The sequence below is a fragment of the Colossoma macropomum genome, unplaced genomic scaffold, assembly GCF_904425465.1.
Source record: "Colossoma macropomum unplaced genomic scaffold, Colossoma_macropomum, whole genome shotgun sequence".
Classification (NCBI taxonomy): Eukaryota; Metazoa; Chordata; class Actinopteri; order Characiformes; family Serrasalmidae; genus Colossoma; species Colossoma macropomum.
In genome coordinates, this window is record NW_023494809.1 from 19,646,252 (window position 1) to 19,667,071 (window position 20,820).

At 42.3% G+C, this 20,820-nt stretch overlaps 1 protein-coding gene across 1 annotated transcript; it reads right to left on the minus strand.

Annotated features, from left to right (window-relative positions):
• Positions 1-4,571: 4,571 nt before the first annotated feature.
• On the minus strand, positions 4,572-20,401 carry csrnp1b (cysteine-serine-rich nuclear protein 1b). Its single transcript, XM_036557974.1, has 5 exons — positions 20,208-20,401; positions 9,974-10,174; positions 6,649-6,908; positions 5,886-6,182; positions 4,572-5,579 (listed from the first exon to the last, which is right to left on the minus strand). Exons 2-5 carry the CDS (start codon positions 10,155-10,157, stop codon positions 4,572-4,574), a joined length of 1,749 nt encoding a protein of 582 aa, XP_036413867.1. The 5' UTR covers positions 10,158-10,174; positions 20,208-20,401.
• Between the last annotated feature and the right edge of the window lie 419 nt (positions 20,402-20,820).

A 20,820-nucleotide genomic window follows, 5' to 3' on the forward strand; every position in this document is an offset into this window, starting at 1 on the left:
AGGAGTCTCTACAGTGATCAATGAGTCACGGTCTGGACAGAAAATGGACAAACAGAATGGTTCCACTTCAGAAAAGGAGTTACATGCTACCACCATACCTGTTCAACCTGTATGCAGAACATGTAATGAGAGAAGCAGGACAGAAGATGATCAGGGATTCAGGTTTAGTGGAAGAAATAATCTTCGATTATGCGGATGATACAACACTCATAGTGGAAAGTCTGGAAGACCTGAAGGCCCTTGTAGGGAAGGTTTAAGAACGGAGTGAAAAGATGGGACTTCAGCTCAATTTGAAGAAGACTATGGTTATGACAACAGGAAAGACAGCTCACGTTACCATTGATGGAGAAGATGTGGAAATAGTGGACAGCTTTTGCCTATGCGGATCAAAACAACAGAGGATATGAGAGGATTGAGAGGATACTCAAGAAATATGACATAGATTGGCACTCGGCAGCTGAAAGATCTTCAAATGCAACGCTTTGTCTCTACAAACAAAGATCAGAATTGTCCAGGCTGTGGTCTTCGCTATGGTTCTTTATGAATTTGAAAGCTGGACAATAAACAAGCGCCACAGAGAAAATATAGATGCCTTGGCACTCTGGTGTTGGTGAAGACTTTTGAGAGTACTTTGGACAGCAAAGGAGTGTAATTTGAAGCACAAGCCTCCACACATGCTCCAGATAATTCCTCAGAAGTCCTTGGTTTAGTGTGGGTATGAGGAGGGGGCAGCATGTTAGCTGCAGGTTGGAACTAAACTCTGCCGAAAAGTACATCTCCAGGAGGAAGGTTGGTGGTCACTGATATGGACTGAGAGTGTCAAAGTCCTTGGAGGGCCACACCTTGGCAGAGATGAGCCTTTTCCTTCTTCTAACTAAAGGTCACTCACAAAGGCTTTGCTAATTAGCTGATGAGTTGAATCAGGTGTGTTTAACTAGGTTAGCAGTACAGGCACTTTTTTGGCGCTGTGCACAATCTGGGGTGGCCAAAAAGATGGCATTCATTTATCAGTTCTGCTTTAGCATCAATAAAACAGGTCAATCTGCTTATAATCATGTACCATGAAAACATGTATAAGGATGGGATAATAAATGCTTAATAAATGAATATGTCTAATTTCAAATATATAGTTATGGAGATGCTGCCATATAGTGATTGAGTGGTGAAAAGGTTTCTTTCAGGTTTTTCATGCATCAAATGTGCAAAACCTGTATGCAGTGTTTATTCCAGATGTGGCTCATATATTTATTTAAACTAAATACAAGTTTAGCAGTTGCATATTGCGGCTCACCTGCACTGTGGTAACGTGATTTAACTGGCTTTACTCAACTCAAAGATTGTGGAAACAGTGGAAAACAAATTCTTAGAAAAAGGAATATTTAACACCAATTGAACCCTGAAAAGCACTTTAAACCGGCTTATCCTTTCCACTTTTTACAGTGTACTAACTACCAATTCATTTTAATTTTTATTACTCTAGTTTACCAGTAAAAATGCCTAATACTGTAGTTTACCTGTTCCACTTTTACTAAGTTGATCATAATAACTACAGTAATAAAATGCTATATAACTATCCAGTAATACTCTACACTAGGAGTGTCAAACTCAACCACTTAAGGGTCCATATTAAAAAATCTCAACAAACCTGCAGCCCAGAGAAAAAAAGTTTTTATTTCATTTGTAATTAATGTTGTGCTCTAACTCCAACTGGCCATTGTTTATTCAAAAAGCAAAAACTTAAAAAAAAAAACACTTAAAATTAATATATAGGTACTTATAATAGACCTTAAAGTATTACATGAATACTTGAAATATTCAAAATTTAAATGTCCCTAAGTCCTCTGTCTTTTAAACTTATCTATTTGCTTAAACTAGACACCTGGCATCCTTTTTTTGCTGCAAGTTCATTAATAATGAGCTGCTGAGCTGACGTCAGGTGTTTATATTGGCTGAACTGCAGCTGAAATGCGGCTAATGTGTTTGGTGATATGACTGGTGTGGAATTGTGTAGAATTGAGGTAACCGCTGTCCCATAGATTGTTGTTGAGGTAGGAGAGTCAAAGCACACATTATTTTGCAGTGCATGCTGGGGACTGAAGTGCAGCACATTGTAAAACAGGCTAATATCAATAGAAAATTCAAATAATCTTGCAGGCCAGATGGGATTGTGTTGTGGGCCTGATCTGGCCCGTGGGCCTTGTGTTTGACACATGGGCTCTATACTATATGAATAAAACTACAAGGTGGTTGGTAGTGAGGTTCTATTGTGTACTGGGACTGATATTTGGTGGTAAAATCACAGACACAGACAAAGAAACACGTAAGAAAAAAGCTGAACTTTTATTTTGAAAGGACAAACTACTGTCAAAAGACTTGAATGAAATGAACAGCTTTAAACTGTCGAGCGTGAAAATATAAAAAAGCAGCTTCGTTTGCTCTTGTAGTACCATTTAAGCAGAAAATATGTACAACATAAAAGGCAAAAATTAAGAAACACTTTCAAAAGCATCGTAGATCAAAACATACAATAATTAGGACTAATAAATACCCATCATTTTCCATTTCTTCATAAGAAGTGATACATTTTTACAAGGAAATAAGGTATACTTGCGCGAAAAGCAGTGCCCTCTTGAGGATGGAAATGAACCTTGTGAGTTTCAAGAACAGCACACGAAGGCAAAAAAACAAATACATTTCTGATTGTGCATGCGCTGGCAAAATCATATACTGAGACTGAAGGTATGAATGGATCTCACATGCAATAGCTTCAGAAGGTTTAAAACAGGCTGGGTGGTGGGATATGTACATCATGTCCGGCTTTGTTTTGGTCCGTTTAGGACGACGCAGACCTAACCGCCTTCATTTTCAAGTTCGGAGACATGGGCAACAGAAAAAACTTCTTTTTTTTCCCTTGCATAATAGGATACATTTTTTTTGCATAATATATGCAGAATTCATCCACGAACTAATAAATTTACATCCACAATCCATGTGGTCAGTTATTTCTGCCGAAACATTCTGAATACAATCAAATTTAGCTTAGCCAAGTCTGTCTCACTTCTACTGAATAGGCAAATCTTTATGCCTGCACATCAGGCCAGAGTAAATTCCATGAGCATAAGTTCAACTATATTAATATATTACAAATGTTTCCATATTTGAAGACAAAAATTGTGGCTTTTTACTTAATAAAATAGTTTGTCAATGATAGAGATTAGAATTCTCTCAAATCTACATAAATTAGTTAGAAAATTTTAGTGTAATTCTCTATATTGTAGGCAACACCATGGGCAACAAAGCACCATGAGAGTGATTTTAGGAAATAGGTAGGTTAAACAGGTTTTTCCTTCTCACTCCATCAGTTTTACAAAAGAAATCCTCTCTATATTCTCGACCACGGCTCCTCAGGTTAACAGGCACATTGAGTAAACTTTTTCTTAAATACACGCCACTCCGTTTATTGCCCAACCTATTAATAAATTAGAGAATACTATTGAAATGACAAAATGTGAAATAATTTAACTAAAATATTACTTCAGATTCACTTCACACAGGTTAGTGAATGAATGGACTCCCCACATCTCACAGAAAAAAAGCTGCTTTCTTTCACTTGACCAGAGCGCAGGGCGGCTCAGATATTCAGTTGGTGATTCGGAGATAAATAAATAACTCAAAACTTAAGGAATAAATAAAGTCATAAGTAGTAAATGGTAAATAGATATCACAGTTATGCCACCTTTCTCCACAACTGAGATATTCTTGGTGTGGTTTGTAAATAAATAACAAACGCTCAGTATCTCGACTCTTGTGCTGTCGACACCAAAAACGGTGCAAACGCAGAAGGAGCGAACACGGCACCGAACCATCTGCCCCCCCACTCGATTTTTATTGATATTTTCACAGATAAAGTGCTAATTGAGGAGCCTTTGGTGGGGGGTGGGATTCGTGTACCATTATGGATCCCAATGAGCCGTAATGTGTGGAACAGGAGGAGTCTTCCTCTAGCTTTGTGATTCAGTACAGACCCTAAGAAAAGGAGAGAGAGGGACGTAAAAAACACCGCTTGGGTTTTTGGGTTTTGGTGGAAATACTCTGGAAAAAAGCCAAATAGGGTCCATCACAGCGATGGTCACAATGCATTGCTTCCAAAAGCTAGAAAAAGTCCCTGAGGTGCATCATCAGCATTTGTTTTTCTTCAAAAGACTCCCAACTGTGCCCCAATTTAAAGTTCATATAAATAATCTTATCAATAGTAATAATATTAATGATAACACCAATGTGGGTGACGAATCTTAAACCTTCCTGGCCATATGTACAAATATTCAAAAAAACAGACTTTAAACCTAAATGTTAGCTGCCACTTCAATGGCAATAATAATAATAATAATAATAATAATAATAATAATAATAAAAAAACGCTCTGCTAACATTTTAAAGGCAAATAATGCAAATCTCAGCTTCAGACAGAGGGCAAAACAGCCTCCATAAACAACAAAAATGACACCAAAAATGTGTTCATTTACAATCGTATAATTTTTTTATAGTGTTAACTATTAACATCAGCCTCCCCTTCAGACTTTCACATACTCCATCACAGACAACTTAATGGCTTCTTCCAGCATCTGATTGTCTGTGAATGTGGCAGGGGGTTCTGGAACCGATTCCGACAAGCCGATGAGTGACTCCAAGAGACATGTGCCTGAGTCATTAGCTGGGGGAAGGCTGGGGTATCCAGGCAGCTGGAACTGAAAGAAGTTGTCCAAATGCTCGTACTCCTTGAGGGAGTTGTACAGTGAGCTGGGTCCTAGGCAGGGAAAACCATCAAAGAACTCCAAATCTGACTCTGAGGACAGGCTGAGGTCCATGTAACTGGCTGAGCGGTCAATTGAAGGTGAGGGTGTGTTGGGGACAGATCCGCTGTGGAAAAGAGCGTTGCCTTGATTTGCGTTTTCGTCCAAAAGTTTAGACATGGCTGCGGCTCTGCTGTCTGTAACGGAGTCCATTGGTGGCGTGCAAGCGTTATCGTCATTGTCCACATTCTCCACAGTACTGAAGATGCCATACCCCACAGAAGTTGGCTCAGTCCTTCTCTGCTCTTGTCTGCAGTTGTCCATGCTAGCCCTAATGTCCCTGCCTTGCACCGAGCAGTCTTCGTTATCCGTATCGCTGAAGCTCAGGATTCGCGTGAGTCCGTTCTCGTCCACGTCTAAGGACGACTGCTCGCTCTGAGGCCTCTCGCCCACTTCTAAGTCCTCGCTCTGACCTGATGAACTGGAAGAGTCCGTCATGTCGCTGCTGCAGCTGTTCTCTCCCGCTGCCACTAACTCGGAGTTAAAATGGAAGCTGGAGCCGTCGGCCTCGTCTCCACCCTCTGATGGCCGGAGGTCAGAGGAGTCGCTCTGCTCGTCCTGAGCTGCTTCGCTCTCGGTCGAGTGCTCCTCCAGGCGCTTCTCCAGCTCCAGCTTCATGATGGTGTGGATGTAGTGGGTGTGAACACGGCTGGGGTTGAACTCTATGCGGCCCTCCGTGTTCCCGCAGCCATCCTTGGTGCAGCCACAGGGGAAGGACGAGTGGTCCATCTGCGAAGTCAAGTACAAGGTCAATAAATTAAGTATCTCACTTCTTTAATGCAAAACTGCATTCACTCCAATCAGTGGTTCCAACCCTAGTCATGCAGTACTAACACTTCAACTCTCAAAGGCTCGTTTTTAATTCTACTGCAGGAGTTTGGATTGGATAACAATCGTGGCTAAATGAGGATCCTTAAGGACAATCAACATCTAGCATTTTTAATTGTCACAAAAAGCCAAAAGCTGATCCAGGATCAGGACTTTTAATCTGGGAAATCGTCCATATATGATTCCTGAAAGCACTCCAGTACCCACCTGACACTTGATGCCCGCCAAGCTGCAGCTGCATGTTTCAGGCTCGCAGAAGCCCTGACAGCTGCAGCCGCAGTCCTCCCGCGACAGACGCAGCGCATGCAGCTGCCTCTTCTCCTCCTTATCGATCTTCTTTACGCCGGCAGCTTTCAGGATGGCGTGCCGCCTCTTGGACGGGTATGGGTGCAGGAACGAGCCGCTGTCCAGGTTCACGCCGCTGAGGTCAATCTCGTCCTCAGGGATGTCGTCCACGGTCAGCTGATCGGCCTCTTCGGACTCCTGGGTACCGTTTTTAGTCAGCTGTCAGAGAGAAGAAAAGAGAGTTATAGATCTGCTGTCGTTTGTGTTTTGATTTCATACAGGTTGCCCCTGTGGGTTGTATATTGGCCCCTAATGTTATTACTGTTATATATTGCAATTTGTATTATTGTATTCTCCCCTGTGTCATGTATTTATCCAATCCATGTCAGTAACATCAACACAATTTGTGTTCCTGTCAGTATGATGCTCTGTTGAGCAGTCTCCAACGTGTCAAAACAAACTATGATCAATAAATGGATGATTTCTTTTTTACATACACATTTATTTATTCATCCAATTATTTATTATTTTCATTTGAGATTTGTCCCAATATATAGATTTAAAAATCTTAAATGTGTTTTTGTGTAATAATACTAACAAATTCACAGTTCTCATTATGTAGATGTGAAGGGTGCACTGACTGTATAATGGTAAGTTAAAGACCACTTTTTTTTTTTTTAGGTACCTTCTGTTTGAGGGCCTCCAGCTTCTCCTCCCTCATTCTGTTCTTCAGTTTCTCACGCCGTAGGTGGCGCTGTTCGATGGCAAACTCGGCCAGCGTGTATTTTCTCTGAACGCTGTGTCTCTGCATCATGCCCAGCGTGCAGCCGCCTCTGCTTGGCACGCTGGTAAAGCCCTGGCATCGTGGGAAGAAGAAGACGGTCACCTGATCAAACTGGACGTTTCCTCTCCGCGGACGCTTGGACTTCTTCAGGATGGAGGTGGCTACAAGAAAAAGAAAAAGTAGGCTTAACAACAACAACAACAACAACAACAACAACAACAACAAGAACAAGGGGGCAAAATAGCCTCCATAAACAATGAATTTTGAAAATGTATTTTTATCTACAATCGTATAATCTGTATATAGTGCTAACAATAAAGTACTTTGTTAACTATATGATACTCTTTTGTAATATGCAAAGCACATCTCCAAATATTCAAAGAATATCCAAAGTTCAAGAGATGTTTACCATGAAACAGGTCACTTCACAGTTATATACAGTAAGTACTAAAAACACAACGGAACAATAAAGAGCCATATGTCTGCAAGGGTACAAATGTGTGTGCATGTCTTTGAGGGAGAGACGTAGTGTTCTTTTCCTTAGAACTCATCAGGGAGTATTTAGGCAGGAACTGTGCCAGGTCTAATGGGAAGACTTGGAGTGGCTAAGTCTCTTGTGTAAACACCAGGATCACAGGCGTGCACAAGTGCTATACCTTTAACAGGCCACTAGGGAGCAGACAAGACAAAGCCAACAGCAGAGACACTTCATGAAAACACTAAGCGCTGTCAGACAAAGAGCGCAGTGCAATTTCACATACTGTCACTGCTGAAAAAAAACCTTGTATCTATAAAATGGAAACTTTCAAGCAGAAGGAAAAGTAGTAACCTAAACGGAACTTTTAGTTAATTGGTCTATTCATCACGACATGTTCAAACAATGTAAACAGCAACCAGTTTTTTTCTAATGATGATAGTGACACTGAATTATTCCATTATTAAATAGACAGCCATAAAGCTTATTAGATGCCGGAGATTTTTCAAGCCTCCTCCCATTAGGATCAAAGAGACAATCCGCTTCACTCTCCTCTCGCACAAACAAACAGTCCGCCCAGGAATTTCCCCTTGGCGGCGGCGGCGGGTTCAGAGTCGCAGTGGAGTGAGTAAATGTTTTGGAAGTTTGAGGCTTCCGGCCAGCGGGACAGTCAGAGCCACATAGTTCTCAGGACGGAGAGCACCACAGCCCTCAAAAACACATACATAAATATACACAGGGGTGGGAAATATATGATATTATTGTGATAAATGATGTCATGTTTTTCTGAGTACATGATGGGTATGATCAGAACCTTCTACATCACTGAACACCATGAGCATGGAGCATAAATGAAGACCAATTATTGTTGCCGTATTTTGTTCGCTTTGTGTGTGTTTTTTTCTTTTTTTTTACCATATTACTCACCCTTACATACACATGCTAGCCACTTAGCCCTTCAAAGTCAGCAGCCAAGTGTTCTTCTCTGGCTAAAAGCATCGGAATGGGACACTTATGCAGGCAGGGCTGCATCCAGACACAGCAAAACCACATGAAGGATCACAGCAGCTACATGTGGGAACAAGCTGAGCAGTTTCACCATTTTTCTAGTGAAAATTCCACTTCCTCAGAGCAAGAGTACTTAGCATTGACTTGTTAACCTCTTCGCTCGAAAACCTGTCAGCTCACTGATTCCTATCTGCACAAGGGCTGGACTCACTGTCCCACAGTCCACAGCTGGTCTCCATTAAACAAACGGCCTGCTGGGAACCCCACTGTGTACATATGCGGCAGCTATCAGATGCTTCTGCAAGCATGCTTAGCTCTTATCTCACATAGGCTCTCTTAAATATAAAGGTGCCAAAGAGGGCTCTTTGGAGCAATGCCACAGAACAGAATTCTTCAGATTAGATTTTTTAATCGCTGGAAAGACCCTTCCAGCAGGGTCTGGTTCCAACCTCAATCTGCCACACCTGCGCCAGCTAAATAACTTCTTTAGAACTGGGTGACTGGCTGGATTAGATGCATTAGTGTTCGTAGAGTTGGTGAGCACTGCCACAGAAGAACCACATTTGGTTCCCTAAAGACCCTTTCAAAGGATGGATCTTTAAAGAACATTTTTGTAAATGAGGTGAGAGTGTGAAGAACCTTGAATCCAGTTTCTGGTCCTAGATTTTGAATTACCTGCAGTTAATTGAGCTGTTTCAAGATGTGGATGTGAAGACCTCTTACTGTAAAGTTCATGCTAGAATGGTACGTCCAAGTCAAGAACTATTCAGGAGCGCTTTATATTTTGGAAAACAATACATGATTCGGCTTTGTGACGTATTAAGAAACTCGTCAATGTTAAATCAGTATGATTTAGTTTCAACTGACCCTTTATGAGCATGCGGTAACGTGAAGCAGACAGCGTCCCCAGACAACACAAATCCCCGCAAATTTGACCTTAAACAGTAACAGTCGTCCTCTGCAGATACTTTCAGAGGGAATCAAGTTCCAGCTGCTCCATTTAATTACAAAAACCAAACCGGATGGCAAAATCATTTCCATTTCTCTTCTCTAACATGCCTTCCACTCCTCTTCTCTTCCCTGCATCCTCCCTTCTCCTTCCATCTCTCTCAGCACCTGTGCTGGGGGTGTGCCAGGTGCACACAAGGCTTGGTGTGTTCTCTCTCTCTCTCCTGGCGTACTGCCACACCCCATTCATTGGCTCCTTGCCCCACCATCCTGGGAACCACACAACTGTTTGGCCTGCTTCTTTCACCCTCCTGAACCCCAAATCTCCAGTACAGCTGCACTGTACATTCTGAGAAATTCAACAATCGCTTAGGCACAAAAATCAATTCACTATCAATCAAATTCACTATCAGCCAGGACATGGAATGTGTTCTGTGCTAAGGTAAGTTGCAGCTAGCACAGAGAGGAAAGGTTTTGTGAAGAGAATCGACAACAGGCGTAAAAATATAAATATTAGGGTGACACTTCCCTATATATTTATTGGCCAAAATATAAGTCTTGGGCAGTAAAAATAAAATAAAAAAAACTCGCATAAAACATCTTATGTCTTTATCTTAAATGTACTGTTAAGGGATGAATTTAAAGCTTTACATGTACATTTAAATTTTGCAGCTGAAATGTAAACTTAAGAGAGTAAAACTAAATTTACAACTATGGATTTTTCCCTTTTTACTTAAACTTTGCCTGTGATACCGGATTGTGACCGTGACAAAGTGCAATGGAGGTGAAACTCACTGCTAAATGACGCTGCTGGCGAGCTCGGGTTGCTGGGGGTGGAGTCCAGAGTGTCAGAGTAGCAGCTCTCGCCATCCGAATCCCAGCCGGAGTAGGCCGACGAGGAGAGCGACGAGGGAGAAGACGAAGAGTAGCACGGATCTTCCTCCACCTCCTCAAACTTCCTCTTTAAAAGCCCGCTCATGGCGCCGGAGTGCTGATCTGGGGACAGAAAAGACTTATTAGCATGTTAGCATAATGAGCTTTGCTATTAGCATGATTCCCGCTACAACAAATATGGTAATTAACGTGAACACAAAGGGGCGTCCTGAGGGTTAATTGTAAAGGCTGCAGTGTGTGCACATTCATCAAGTTAGAGTGTGAATGGCAAGAGTTATCATATCTACACTCAAAAACATGAAGGTTCCTGTGGTTCTTGGCTTGGATGTACAGTTCTAATAAAACCAAAACAAAAAAAGGCTAAAGACCCTCCATAATGTACAGTTTCTATAAGACTTTTACACTTGTACAGCTCACTTAAAATGTAGTTCTTTAAAGAGTTGAAAGGTTCTTCAGGGAACCAAAAGTGGTTCTGTTGCATCACACAAGAACACGTTCTGGAAGAACTACTTTTGGAAATAAGAGTTTAAAGAACCTCCACATACAATGAAGAACTCTTACAATGGTCTAAAAACTTGTGAAATGTTCTTCACACTTACAAATCCCCTTTTCACAGGTTCTTTCAGGGAACCAAAGTGGTTCTTTGTGGCATCAGGACTGGAATCAAATAGACCTGGTCTAAATACTGCTACTGCTACATAGTGTAATTTGCTAACCGTTTACAGAGGGCTTTTCAATTTGTTCCAATATGCTGCCTTCAAAACAACTAACTGACCGCATTTTACACTGGCCCTCAGCAGTGAAGCGAACAGGAAGCAATCAATCATGTCCCTCCAGCACAAGTCAACAATTACCAGACCCTTCACCCACTTCCAAATCCAATCAGCCAAGCAAATACATTGATCAGCAGACGAGTGCACAAAACAGCACCCAGGCACACGACCAAGCACTCAGTGGAATATGACTGCATTGCTAGCAAGCCTGTTAAACACATAGTAACAGCCTCCATAGTAAATATGTGCTTAGCTGGGTGTAGTAAACATGTTTGTTATGTAGCCCTAGCCCAGCATGCCTTTCTTTCCACCGCTTCCTGCGGAGAGGACTGCTTGTGCAGCAATGAAAACAATGAATCCTTTGGAGAGGAGAGAAAAAGGCCGGGCCGTGTTACTGGCTTTAAGGCGCTTTGCGTGGGAAGAATGCAGCGACTAGCAGCTTTAGCGCTCCTGAACCAACTCTGTTGGCTCATGATCGTCTGCCCTGAAGACATTCCCCGGCAGCTAGCTCACCTCAGACCCTGCGCTGGGGTTTCGCTCCTCAGCTGCTGTCACACGTGCGGAGGAAGGAAGGAAGGAAGGAAGGAAGGAAGAGCCTCCAGTCAAGCGTAATAGAAATGTACATGCATCACTGCCATTACAAAACTTTCAATTCAGCCACTTTCAAAAAAACTCAACAGTTTAGGACAAATACTTATACTGTCATATATCTGAAGTGAAGCAGCAGTTTTCTATGAAAAGGAAAAAAATTCCCAGTAAATTTTCTGTTGAAGTATTTGTAATGAGTTGTTCACACAAAGTAAAGGACAACTGGTGGTTTCAAATGGTGTAGAAATTAATTTAAAATAAATGAATTCATCAAAACAGAAACAAAACCAAAACTTTTCCACCGTCAGACAGTTTTGACGTAGGTATTCTTTCTCTCCACTGCTTCTGTTCCTGGAACGCTACACACTGTGGCGAGTACAGTGTAAGTATTGCAAAACAGGTCTTGTTCGCACCAACTAAGCCTCTTCTGAGAAATGACAGACAGTCGTGACTGGAAGATGATACAGGTCAGGAGCACTGTCTGGCCCCCGTGTTAAAAACAAGTCTGGGTACCACTGAATAATACTGATTCATCTTTTCCAAGCAGACCTCGAGGCAGTCTCTTCTAGTCTAAATTCCATATAATACTGAACGTAATTAGCATTTGGCACGGTCAGGTGAAGATGTGGGTCTTTAAACACTTCAGTTCCTCACTTTACAACTATACATTAGTTTCATAGCACATGACTAGCCTTCAGTTTAAGAGGTCAAATAATATGCAACTGATTAATACTCAGATAACAGTGAGAAAGCCTTTTGTTAAACTTTTTTTTTTCCAACCTGGTACAAAAGTGACGCATGTCACTAGCAACTTGAATCAATGAATGAATTGTTTACCCGAGTACAAGTGCTTCCGTCATAAATGCATCAGACAGTGAGACACCGCCGGCTCACTAAGCCGTGTCCCCTTCCATGGTGGCTTCTGCTGCCAAAACACACACCGCGTGCCTCAAGAAACCTCCACATGCGACTGCATGCTTAGCCAGCTTATCTACTCCTGTTACACAACCTTGAGCAGGGTAAACAATAAAAGAACTATGTGCATCTTCTGCCGTTTTGCAAGGCTTGCTGTGCACAAGCAGTTAGTCAAGTGTGCAACATGGCAAAATGTTGCTGTAGTATGCTGAGTATACAACACAGGCTTGATAATAAGTATAGTTGGTGTGTGCAGACTGTGCTTAAACGTATCTTTATTTGCATGCAAAGCACAGGCAGTACAGCTGAGGCCTAGAGAAACCCCAGCATGTTTCATCTTGCAGCAGTGCAAGTAATACTTTGTGTTGGCAGGCCTATGGGTCTGTATACAAGCCCATGCAATACAAACCCCTAGAAGTCTGTGGGCACAGATGCCTAAAGAAATAGTTTGGCCATGCATGCTAACATGGCATGTTAATTGAAGTCAATAGTAGCCACCAGTTAGCAACATTAGCACTGGAGACTTAAAACTCAGTACTTCTTTTTAAAGAAACAGTCTGACCAAGAAGCCAATAGAGCTCATAATGACAGGAAGCCAATAGCACCCAGTTGGCATGAGGTCAACTGCCTAATGTTAACCATTAGGCAAAAGCAGCATCCTTGATTTTAAAATAATAAACAAACTTTTCTTCCTCTTCACAGTTGGACAAACAGATCTAGACAACTACAACACATTATGATCCATCTGCTCATCTGACTAGGAAATTATCTTTCGCTGTGTTCCAGCTTGAGTCACTTGCTTTTAGCATCACCTAAGCACCTGGACGAGGCATCTGTTGCTTGTCTGGCCCTCTGTCTCTGCACCCATCACTCAGATGCACAAATACACAAAGCTGTGAAGGCCCAAAGGATCACCTTACACCTTCCCAGGATCTCCCTGTGTGTCGGGCTGAAAACAAAAGCACAAGGAATTCCCTGAGGAGGCTCGCAGCAGCGAAGCTTTAATTAAGAGCTGTGGATAGCGAGGGAGTTTGGACAAAATGTCCTGGCTTTGTAAGCAAAGACAGCCAAGATCTATCTGCCTCTACGGCTTACTGCATATAAATACTGACATACATAAAACACATGGGATGTATGTAAGTAGATACATCTGTGTGTATGTGTGTGTATATACATGGTGGGATATAACATAGATATGTATGACACCATGTCCTAACATCGCATAAAACAAAGCACATGGATGAGGACCAGAGAGGGGGAGAAAGGGCCTGGGTGTAAGAAGTGGGTCATTGTCTCTTGACTGCGGCCTACCTGACACAATGATTTGTTAATCCTGTTCAACGGGCAGAAACAATGAAGTCGAGCTAATCCCAGGAAAGGGGTGTGTGCGCATGTGTCCCTGGGGGTGATCTGTACCTCCTGTGTTCTCTCCCAATAGCATCAGCAAAGAAGACTGCTTCTGAAAGACCAATCATATCAGATTGACTCTCCACCTTATTCAGTAATTCTCAAACCTGGTGATGGAATACCTGTATGTTTTGGTGTTGTCCTGCAGTGAAGTGCTGATTATGGGAAAACTGAAAACAAAGCAGTAAGGCTCTGATGTGGTCTTTCCAACAGACTGAAGGAATCTGTTTTGTTGCATCATAAAAGAGCTGATTGACTGTGAGTGATGGCAGTGATGTCACCTGCAGTATCCCAAAAATCGACTAATCAAATAACCGTTATAAATAATTGTTAGATGCAGCCCTACCCCGGAGAGACAGATAGAGCAGGACACTGTCGCCTGCTAACTCTCTCTGCCTGAGGCAATGGGATCAGACAGGCGAGATAAAGTACACCAGCATGTTCTTGCAGTGCCATCAATTATGCAGCGCTGTCGTTCCATCAGCGGGCCAGGCAGGAGGAGAAAGGCAGCGCCCCCCTGAGGTATTCCCCATGCACTTGTCATCAGCGGCCAGGAAATAAATCTCATGCAGTGGGGAAAGAGAAGAGATTGTCCACTAGAGAGACTCTTCGGTGACACCGGATCTACTGCCACAGTCAGCAGCGAGCACTGATAAGATGTTACAGATACGCTCCACACGCAGCATGACAATGGCTCTGCCCACAGACTGCTTTATGAGCAAGGATGGAAGGCTTGTCAAAGTGACACAGCATATAAAGATAGCACCAATAAAACACCAAACAGATGAAGGAAAATGTAAACAGTGATTATCTATAGTCAACCCAGCTGATTGCTAGGTATAGGCCTAGGTACTACTTCACAGTAAATCATATCCTAGAAAAGGTTCCTAGAGAAACATACCAAGTCAAGCATGTTCACAGCGGTGGTGGGACATCCGAAGAGTTTAATGACTCTTAAAGTTTCCTCACAGAAAGTTATTATGTGAAATGTTTGGGAATATGTTACCACAACTTCACCATTATCAAAGTTACAAATAAAAACAGAGGTGGTTCATTGGTCATTGGAGCCCGGCTTCCTATCACCATCACTGTAAAGAAATGTGAGTCAGTAAGTTTCTCTACAATTAACTATTACACAATAAACCACTCTGAATGACTCAGCTCAGTGATTGAACAATCCAGAAATCTGGGGGGGATTCCCCTTTGAAGTAACTGTTTTTCCAATCTTAACTAAACAGTGGTAACATAAAGCAAGTTTTGTTCTCATATATATAATAAAACTGAGAAAAGCAGGTTTCCTACAACAGCAGCAACAGCAAACTGTATACAACTTCACTAAGACCAGCCCATCTGAACTGCTCTACATGGCCCCCCACACTTGCACACACAGATCCACACCTGGAGGTGTAGACTTGACTTTGCCCTGCCAGGATCCACTGCAGCACGTCCGCAGGAGATAACGCGGTGCATAGCGTGCACCCAGTGTGGGCAGACCGCAGCCAGAGAACAAAACCTACACAGTGGGTACGACACCTGTGGGCATGTGAGCGCGAGTGAGGGGGCAAGTTGGCTCACGCTGCACTGACATATTGCCATGCTTAGTCACAGATATTAAAAATTACTGGAAATACAACTGGGATCCACCCAGGTTAAAAAAAAAAAAGCTAATATGCAGATGGTGAAACTCCCCCAAGACAGCACATTAAAGGGTAAATCTGGGACCTCCCAATGATTCAGTTATGATTAAGTTTCCTTCAGGGCATCATCAAGTCTCAGATTTCTGCATTATTAAATTAAATTCATTTATGAATCCTGAAATGATGCAAATCTTCATGAAGTCAAAAATATCACTACCAATCGATTCAATTCGATTCGATTAGGATTCTTTAGGAATTGATTCAGTGCATTGTGAAGTTTTAAAGTCCAACATAAATAAACTTTAATTAAATTATGTCACCAAAATATGATTGATTATGATTCGTTAGGAAACTAGTGTATGTGAAATTTCACCACAATTCACTTTGATTGATTGATTTGATTTGATTTTGGCACAGTGCAGAATTGCTGGGGATCATTGAATGCACATATGTGCTTGGCAGAACAATGTAACACAGCTTTGGAAAGATAAATACAAATAATACAAATTAAATTAAACTTACATATAATTAACATATAATACATTAACTTGTATTTTAGATGTCACATTTGAAAATAGAAAAAAAACAATATAACTGATCCTAATGTTAAAAAATCAATGCAGCTGTGTGGTCAGGTACAAGAGAAAAGCACTCCACCTGCTGGCACACCAACATGAACTTGTTTCCAGTCAGGCAGCACAGTGAGCGGTCAGCTGCGCCAGAGACATTCTGTTCCTGGGGCACAGGCCATGCACAGTACACAGCGATTCCAAATAGTAGCTCGCGCTGATGTGGGAGGAGGGAGCGAAGACTTTAAACAAATAAATAAAGTGATAGTTCCAGCCCGCAGGAATTCTTCTCTGGCAGGGTGACGGGTTTCTGCAGCGGAGGAGAACGGCTGGGGCTATCGAACCCAGATGTGCTTGCATTCTCCAGAAAGACTACGCCTAGGACAAACATGCATCCACGCAAAAACCACCTGGTGAGTGACCTCATGAGAGTTCGGAGGCAAATCCATATGACTGAGCAGAAAGTTATGTCACACGCTTTGTGGAAAAGCTTTGCTGCATAGTTCCCACCAAAGCACATGCTTTTGAGACTTATCGTCAGCCTCATAAGACTTTTTTTGGTAACACTTTACAGAAGGGAGGCATTTGAGTGACATCAACATATGTTAAGAACATTTTCCTTCTCCCAAGGGTGACAGCAACGTTACGGAGATATATAACCAAACTAAGGGCAAATATTTTACATATACAAGATGCATAAGCTCAGGATAACGGTCACCATCAGGTCATGCTTGAAACAAGACTGCCGCAGAACCAAGCTCAATTAACGGAAACACGCCGAGAGCTCATCAACACCTTCAATGCACACCTTCTGTCTGTCAGTCCCTCCAGCAAGCGCCAAGAACCTAGGGGTTATTCTCAGAAAGCAGGATTTCATAGTCAGATAAGTGGAGGGAATACTCAATCTTCATCTCTAATACTGCTTTTTGAAATAACCCCCTCTAATAAGTTCACTTTAACAGAGTAAACAATACAGTCAGCGCTAGTACTCGAGCAGTGCTATTAACCGGGGATGTTTTCATTGTTCACAGAATAATTTGCATCAATATCTGACATGCAAAGTTGGGGCGAAGCATGCCTTCCGCATTAACATTGCAGCATTATCGCTGGGCTTGTTCACTCTAGCCAGGCTAATAAAAGCTAATAAAAACACAGACAGAAGCTGTACATCCCACTGCTATAAGAGTCTCCCCAGGGAGTGGGTCAGCCCGGCTGTATGTGTGGACGTTGTGGTCTGGAACACTTGCTGGTACCTCACAAGCCGTGAGGAATGCTCAAGTCAAGACTGACAAAACAGATGGGACCCCATGGGTTACAGCCTTAGAGGCAGCAGCAGCCTCCCCACCCCCTCAGTGCCTGGACACAAAAGCCTCAGCACTGTGTGTGAACTGCCTGAGAACAGGGACATCCAGGCTGTCTGAAGAGGACAACTGATAAACAATGTGGCCACTGCTTTCACACACATGAGAGAGCGCAATGAACTCTAATAACACAGCTGAGCTTTCTGCACTTGTGTAATACCCTCCATGCTGTGAGGCATGAGAACTCTCCTCTGCGAAGCATCCATGTCTCGCGCGTTTGTGTATTTCAGGCTCAAACAAGAGGAAACGAGCGAGACGGCGGCAAGTCTCGTCTACAACACTCCACTGGTTCCTCCTGGCTAAAGTCGCCCGGTCAGGTACACCCACAAGTCTACTGACTGTACCCAACAGGCTTACAACAATAACTTACAACAATAAAGGCCTATTACAGATCTCATAGCATGTTGACTAAGTCTAGTGTGAGCTGTAAAAGTAGCTACAAATGTCCAGTCCGATTCACTTCCGTTTTTATAGAGCTTTCTACATCAGACAATGTCCCAAAGCAGCTTTCCAGAAGCGCAGGTCAAGTTCCCTGATGAGAAAGTGGAAGAAGATCAGGAAAAACTGCCTAAAAGCATGAGGAAGAATCACCGAGAGGAACCTGGACTCAAAGGAAAAAACTTTCCAAGAGCCAGAGGAGGAAAAACTGAGAGGAAGTAAGACTCAAAGGAAAAACTTCCTAAGAGCCTGAGGAGGAAACACTGAGAGAAACCAATACTCAAAATAGGAACTCATCCTCTGGACAGTAGAATTATGACATGAAATTTACAAAACTCAGATCAATCAGAGCTCCTCAGATCATACAGATGGAAGATCCATGAGATAAACCAGTGACCACTGTTAAAATCGGTCAAGCATCTGGTGGATGTTGGACATGTAGCTAGCCTAAAGGAAGTTAGATGTTAGTGTGGCAGGTTCAGGACAGAAACAAAAGTGAAAATATCTACATCGTTTTTCACAGTGGTAAAGTGAGGAAAACCCTCGTACAGGGATTTTCACAGCGCATTTTCGCAAGAAACTCAGAAGTGAAAGGACAGGGACGTTTTTCACTGAGCATTCGGTGAAGTTACCTTACATTACACTGCTGAATATCTTTCACCCTCAGGTAAACTAAGCTAATTTGGTTTAGTCCGTGTAAAATTAACGCCACACGTAGTAAAAACAGACATTTCAACTAGCTTAGCATAACGGTCACTACTGCTGACAGGTTAGCGTCGCTGCTAACTGTTTAACTTCGTTTTTCTGACAGGTTTGGTTAATGTTACCGAGATTGCTGCTGTGTAGTAAAAACAATAAAGGCGTTTCTGTGAGTATTTTGCTTCACACTGCCTTACAGTTCGGCGACTAAACTGAATATTCTGAATAAAAGTGTCGAGAATATGTGACGTAGTTTTTTTAAAAACGAATATTTTGAGTAAAGCGTTGTAGCAGGTAGCTAACATGGTGGTGTTTATTCCGTAAAACAAGACTTCACACTCAAAGGGGAGCTCCACCAAATTTTCAAAAGTTCTGCATATTTAAAGGTTAGTGTGTCAGCAAAGTCATTCAGGGTGGTTTGGCGTAAAATGTTTCAATGTAGAGAAACTTAATGAGTCAGAATTGTTCACAGTGGTGGTGATAGGAACCAGACGTCTGAGGAGTCTAATGCCTCTAAAAGCTCCCTCACAGAAAGTTACTGCATAAAACGGTTATGAATACACTGATGTCTGAGACATTGTTTCGCGGTAGTTTTATGATAAAGTTTTTGGTCTAAAACGTATTTTAATCCATTTATGGTTTATGGTTGTAAGGCCCCAAAGAAAACTTCTTTTTTCAGATCGGCCACTATTTTCCATAATCAGCATTACGTATAAAAAACAAAGAAGACATGAATAGGTTCACTAGTGGTTTCGGATAGTAAATAAAATGGCTATATTTGCATTGTAGATATCGTGAGAACCTGTTATCATCACCACTTAAGTAATCCGTAAGTTGGTAAGTTTCTCTACAAATGAACCATTTCATATCAAACCTCTCGAAATGAGTTTGTTTATAGGCTCTCAACCGCTGAATGATGCAGAAATTGTGAAAGATCGGCGGAGTTCCCCTTTAAGTCAGCAAGGAAATATCAGCAATCTACCTGACGCTGAAGCTAACGGGTAAATATTTTGAATAAAAAGCGGCCGGTAGTGGGTGCCAGCTGAAATTAAAGGGCGGCTTGCACTGAATCAGTCAGTTTGCTGCCCCTTCTGTTGGATATCAGTCTCAGCAGGCTGCAGTTTACTTACCTTAAGGAGTCGCTCTCGTTTCACTAACTTACCACGGGCATCCAACCTCCTCAAACACACATTTAATTATCGCTATCGGCTTTACATACAAAGTCCAAGACAAACTGAGCTACCTAGCGGCTTAACACGAGAGCTCGCATTCATCCTAACCTCATGATACGCTAATAATGTTCATAACATTCGCGATAACTTAGCGTAGTTGTGTTAGAGTCTCTCTCTCACAGCGGGCAGCAGAACTGCAGGGGACCGTGTTCCAGTTTATTCTCATTCGGCTCGGCTGGCACACTTAAGGTAACTCAAACCAACAGAATGAAAACACGATCTAAACTGACGTTACAAACGAGCTAACATTTCCACTTTAAACCTCAACAGCTCCTCTTCCACTTCAACATCTGTGACATTTCAGAAACAGCCGTGAAATCAAAACACTAACAACTTAATTCCCGTAATATTACATTTTACATTGTTCGTATTAGATTCTTTTCATATCACAGTAACCAAAAGAAACACTTTAACACCAGCTCGCTTCCGTATATGCCCCGATATTTTGCATGTTAGTCTTTTAAAAAGCGATAATAAAGCCAAAAAAGCGTTAAGGGCAAAAAATCAACCACTTACCAAGAATTAACGTATCCGATCACCATTAGTGATATCCCCAGTAAAGGCGCAGGTGAAACAGTGTTAATCCAGAACACGACTCCGTGTGGAGAGTGTCCGTTTTTATTTATTTGATTTGTTGTATTGTGTGTGGATGATGAAGGTCCGTTCTTGTTGAAGCGCGTCCCTTGTCTGAGCCAGACTGGCTCTGTGTTCAGTGGAAAACTCCCTCCCGGCGTGTGACGCAGGCGTCAGACGTCATTTTCCCCCCACCCGTATTCCGACACGCCACGCCCCTAAAACGCTGAAGCCCCGCCCTTCTCACGCCGGGATTGGCTGGTAGTTCATTCATCACAAGAACGCCGTTGTACGTTTTTGAATATGTTTTAATTCTACAGTCTAGAACATACAATAGCGTTCTAAATCGCGTCCGCTCGTCGTGATTAAACTACTACACAATTCTAGCGCAGGAGGGCGCGGCTTAGGCGTCCCAGAACGATACTGATGTATGAATTGCTAGCCAATCGTAGCGCAGCAGGGGCAGGGCATTCCTTAATACGGGTGGGAAAAACAACGCGAGTTCTGGGGAGACTCAACCCACGCCTTTTCCTGCTTTCCGAGCATCCTCACTTCA